Source organism: Chelonoidis abingdonii, unplaced genomic scaffold (genome assembly GCF_003597395.2).
Source record: "Chelonoidis abingdonii isolate Lonesome George unplaced genomic scaffold, CheloAbing_2.0 scaffold0997, whole genome shotgun sequence".
Classification (NCBI taxonomy): Eukaryota; Metazoa; Chordata; order Testudines; family Testudinidae; genus Chelonoidis; species Chelonoidis abingdonii.
In genome coordinates this window covers 4,372-4,979 of record NW_027425258.1, presented here as the reverse complement: position 1 = coordinate 4,979, position 608 = coordinate 4,372, and the positions used below count along the sequence as shown (strand labels likewise).

Below are 608 nucleotides of genomic sequence, written 5' to 3'. Positions count from 1 at the left end.
CTCTGTGGGGATGGGGGCAGACATGGGTCCCTGTGGATTCGGAGGCTTGTCTGGGTGCTGGGAGCTCTGGGGGTCACTGAGGGCGTGAACCTTCCCCTGCCTTGAGCCAGGGCCTGGAGCCTTCCCCTTCTCCGGGGCTCGGGGGACATGGGGGCAGTGCTGTGCTTAGGTGAGCCCCTTCTCACTGTGCTCTCTGCTGCAGGGGATGCCCCCCCAGCTGACTATACCAAGGTGATCACCACCTTCCGTTTCCTGTCGCAGAAGCTCTTCATCTCAGTGTCGGTGCTCGCGAGCCTGGGCATCCTGCTGGCCATCGTCTGCCTGGCCTTTAACATCTACAACGGGCATGTCCGGTCAGTGCCCCCTCCACCCCCCTGCCCCACGGCTACCCCCCAGCCTGGGCATTCTGCTGGCCATCGTCTGCCTGGCCTTTAACATCTACAACGGTCACGTCCGGTCAGTGTCCTCCTGCCCCAAGGCTACCCCCCACCCCCCAGCCTGGGCATCCTGCTGGCCATCGTCTGCTTGGCTTTTAACATCTACAACGGGCACGTGCGTTCAGTGCCCCCTCTCCCCCCTGCCCCACGGCTATCCCCCAGCCCCCAGCC

At 64.3% G+C, this 608-nt stretch overlaps 1 protein-coding gene across 1 annotated transcript in view; it reads left to right on the top strand.

Moving 5' to 3' along the window:
* Positions 1-202: 202 nt before the first annotated feature.
* LOC116835610 (gamma-aminobutyric acid type B receptor subunit 1-like) overlaps positions 203-608 on the top strand; it is a gene marked incomplete at its 5' end in the record, with an annotated part of 4,766 nt that continues 4,360 nt past the window's right edge. Inside the window, 2 exons of the mRNA XM_075061446.1 lie at positions 203-353; positions 498-552. Coding sequence (XP_074917547.1) covers positions 203-353; positions 498-552 — 206 coding nt within the window. The remainder of the gene's footprint in view (positions 354-497; positions 553-608) is intronic.